The sequence below is a fragment of the Mus caroli genome, unplaced genomic scaffold (genome assembly GCF_900094665.2).
Source record: "Mus caroli unplaced genomic scaffold, CAROLI_EIJ_v1.1 scaffold_22895_1, whole genome shotgun sequence".
NCBI lineage: Eukaryota > Metazoa > Chordata > Mammalia > Rodentia > Muridae > Mus > Mus caroli.
In genome coordinates this window covers 4,236-8,263 of record NW_018391202.1, presented here as the reverse complement: position 1 = coordinate 8,263, position 4,028 = coordinate 4,236, and the positions used below count along the sequence as shown (strand labels likewise).

General features: G+C 44.6%; 1 protein-coding gene across 1 annotated transcript in view; it reads left to right on the top strand.

Annotated features, from left to right (window-relative positions):
- The first annotated feature begins 251 nt into the window (after nucleotides 1-251).
- Nucleotides 252-4,028, top strand: part of LOC110289060 (cytochrome P450 4A10-like) — a 4,605-nt gene continuing 828 nt past the window's right edge. Inside the window, exons 1-3 of the mRNA XM_021155262.2 lie at nucleotides 252-467; nucleotides 610-686; nucleotides 3,690-3,863. Coding sequence (XP_021010921.1) covers nucleotides 339-467; nucleotides 610-686; nucleotides 3,690-3,858 — 375 coding nt within the window. The 5' untranslated portion in view covers nucleotides 252-338 and the 3' untranslated portion in view covers nucleotides 3,859-3,863. The remainder of the gene's footprint in view (nucleotides 468-609; nucleotides 687-3,689; nucleotides 3,864-4,028) is intronic.

Below are 4,028 nucleotides of genomic sequence, written 5' to 3'. Positions count from 1 at the left end.
GGCAGCCGACCCCGCGCCCTAGCTACCCCGGTGCTGGTCAGACCGGAAGAGGCTTGTGGCCCTACTCAGGCCGGTTTTCTGCTTCCCTAACTAATCCTGTGGCGGGTGTTGTGGGCAGCTGGCGAGTGTCAGCAGACCCTGCGCCCCAGCTGCCCAGGTGCTTTTCTGACCGGAAGAGGGTTGTCCAGGTTCATCTTTCTTGCTTCTCTCTCTTACACTCCATTTTTTATACTCCTCACTGGTGCCTCAAGTTTTTTCCCAACTCATGCACATGTGCAGAAAGTGATGTTCTATAGCACCCAAGTATCTTGTGCGGGCATATCATCCCTTGCTGTCTCATGAACCAAGGAGTTACCCCTGGGTGTAACCCATCTTCTCACATATTCGTATCTTCCCCTACAGGTGTCCAGGTCACACTCTTCATTTATGGTCTCCACCACAACCCGAAGGTGTGGCCAAACCCAGAGGTAGGAGTCCCCCACAGAGGGCAGAGAAGTTGGTCTCAAGACCAATATATACCTCCTATTGTTCCCACCTCTGGGCATATTGTCCCCTTGTGGGTTGCCATTGACCTCTACCTGTTCTAACTGAGGTGCTGTCTCCCTGCAGTTGTTTGACCCTTCCAGGTTTGCACCAGACACTCCCCGACACAGCCATTCATTCCTGCCCTTCTCAGGAGGAGCCAGGTGAGACATCTTGTATATGATGATGGAATATACTGTGGAGAATATTTGCAGCATACCTTGTTTTTGGTCTCCTGCATATATGACATCCCCAGGTACATCCTGATAGGTGGCTATGGGAGGGGGAGGAGCTTCTTGAGGATGTTTCTGTGCACTAAAGGAGTGTAGCACATCAGGACACACTATGAATACATCAATCAATTGGTCAAACAAATTTATGTCAGTGGTTGCCATTCACTTGCATGTGTTCTGATATTTTCCTCTCCTTAAGGGCAGGACTTTACATTGATTTTATTTTAAGTGATTTTAACTTTAGGTGTCCACCTTGTCTAATTTTAGGGCACTTTAAAAAAGTGTCTTTTCCATACCTCAACTTGACCCATCACCATTCCTAGGTAGTTCTTTATTTCGGAATCATTGTGCAAGTAATTCATTTGCTTGCATGCCTGCCTGCCAATAACATGCAAGCAACTATCCAATGAGATATGTGAAGTGTTACAGTGGTTCATTTGAGGCAGCTGTTCAATGAGATACGTAGAGTGTTACAGTGGGTCATTTGAGGCAAGGTTCATACCAGGATATGCTGATCCCACGTTTGCACTCTTTCCTAACAGAATTTTTGAATCGATGTTGATACTCACATCTCTTGCAGTTGCCCAATGACCAAAACTTGACAGATAATGTATATTCCTCAAATTTACAAGTAGAGGCTATGTAGTCTAATTTCAGACAAAAGGCGTTATAGAGGAGGAGATTAGTCTGCTTTTAAGTAAATCCTCTGTTTTACATATAACATAGCAGTTTTTAATGTCTCTAGTGAGTTGAAATAGCTCCTGAACTGGACAAAGACTTTCTGATGCCTTCTAGGGAAATTGTCCCTTGGGACCTGACTCACTGTAAGCTTTCAAAGGTGGTACAGAAGAAGGTTTCATGAATTCATGAAGTGGCAAATCAGCTGTCACAGAACAGGTTATAAGTAAGTTGTTCTTTGAAGCACAGGCTATGCACACACACTTGGTGTACTTCAGGATTGAATGCTCTGCTTGCCACTCACTGCAAGCCATGTCTCTGCCACTAGAAGACAGGAGAGTATTGGGCAACTCAGCTTAAGTTGGAACAAACCATGCTTCTGCTGATGCTTTCTAAGACAGAGTCTCAGGCTTGTCTGGAGCTCATGGTCTCTCTCCCTCTACTTCCCAAGTACTGGGATTCAGTCATAGGTTTCCACAGCTTGCTTTAATCTGAAGGTAATTAATTTTTGTTGTATTTCATTATATATTTTTCATTCCTTAAATTCAAATAAATTAAATTTTAAGAACCAAGAAAAAATAATTATTTCAAATGTAAAATAAAGTTTAAACCACTCCTATGTGTCAGGTGAAATGCTACATAAAAACATAGGAATAGTGATACTATCCCTTCCTGCCTCTAAGAGTTCAAAACTGTCATCTACAAAGAAAAATATATCTGCAATTAAAATATATTCATCCTCCATTCTTTCACTTGCCCACTTAGCAGGTTGCAGAACATTCCATGTTCCTGTCATCATCCCATGCCCTGATTGTGGCATGCCCTTGAATATGGCACTTAGGAGGAACAGGGACAGTCATGAAACACTAAGAGCCAGCTAGCTACTCATTGAGCTGAGCTTTGGAAATATGAAGCCTAGGGGTGGGGTGGGGGAGTGGAGGCAGAGGAGACATGCTCAAACACCACAACAGTTTGATCTTAAGTAGGAAGTGGGAGAGGCAGGAAAGAGATGAGAGCAACAGCCAGAAGAGGATAGAGCTGCAGCTAGGAATTTGTTGTTTTGGTATGAATTGTTTAATTTTCTTTTTACTTATTCACTTTATATCCCACTCACTGACTCCCTTCCAGTCATCCCTCCCACAATTCTTCCCCCTTCCCCCTTCCCCCTTCCCCCTTCCCCTCACATCTGAGCAGGTGGGGGTCGCCCTGAGTAGCCCCCCTCAACTCTGGCACTTCAAGTCTCTGTGAAACTAAGCACTTCCTCTCCCACTGAGGCCAGACAAAGCAGGCCAGCTAGAAGAACATATCTCACATACAGGCAATGGCAAAGCTCATCAAGAAGAAAGGCCCAAATGACAGAGAATTTTACTTAGAAGGAGGAATAAAATAGTCATAAGAAGCAGATGGAGGGGGGAACTAGGAGGGAGGATGAAGAGGGTAAAAAGGGTTGAGGATCAGGTGTGGAGAAGAACTAGCCATCAGGAGAGATGGCTAGTTGGCCATGAAAATGAATGGGTATTTGAAACTGATTTGGGTGAGGAGGTAGGGGGCATCTCCACAATGAGACATAGACCTGGGACACAGGAAGAGCCCAAGAATCAATGGGAATGACCTTATCTGTGACTCACTACACTGGGGATATGTAACCTGAAGAGGCAACTAGGCACTGAACACAGCCTTACCTTGATGAGGTATAGAGGGTGAGCTCAGAAGGAGGGTCAGGGAGACCAAAGAAGACCAGGAAAGGAAACTGAAGAAGGAATTGCAAACATTTCTAAAGTAGAGTTAGAAGTCTATAGATGATGCTGGATTAAGGAGGTGGGCTACCCTAATTAGGAAGCAGATGGGGCAGCCACTTGAAGATCCTCAACACAGTCTTCCTGTAGGAACTTTTCTACTGATAATCTGATTCCACTCTGTGGAAGCTATGTGCTAGATCTCCCTGAATGGAGTAAACTAAGCAAGGATTAACATATTAAATTATCCATAAGTTTGACCTCTAGTCCTTAAAATGCTGGCCTAACAGATTTCATATCACTAAAAGAAGTAGGGTCAAAGTGGCCTTGAAAAATGTTGAGGCTATGTCAAAAATTCAGGAGAGCCAAGACCTAGGGTGAAAGTATGTATGACCTGTAGTCACAGCTGTTAGACTGAACCTGTGACAGTAGGCCCTGAATGTTGTTCTGGGTTGTTTCAAGAGTCAACCCTTAAAAGAGGTGAGAGGCTAATGAGTTGTATTGTCCCTTTCTGACCCAGGAACTGCATTGGGAAACAATTTGCTATGAGTGAGATGAAGGTGATTGTGGCCCTGACACTGCTCCGCTTCGAGCTACTGCCAGATCCTACCAGGGTCCCCATGCCCTTAGCCCGACTTGTGCTGAAGTCCAAAAATGGGATCTACCTACATCTCAAGAAACTCCACTGATTCTGGTAAGGACAAGGACAGACTCTATAAACATGCTGCTTGACATCTTGTCCTGTCACCATCTTCCTCTGTCTGCTCATCTTTCTTCACACCTATTTGTTCCATGCCTACTACTCTCTCTCTCTCTCTCTCTCTCTCTCTCTCTCTCTCTCTCTCTCTCTCTCTCTCTC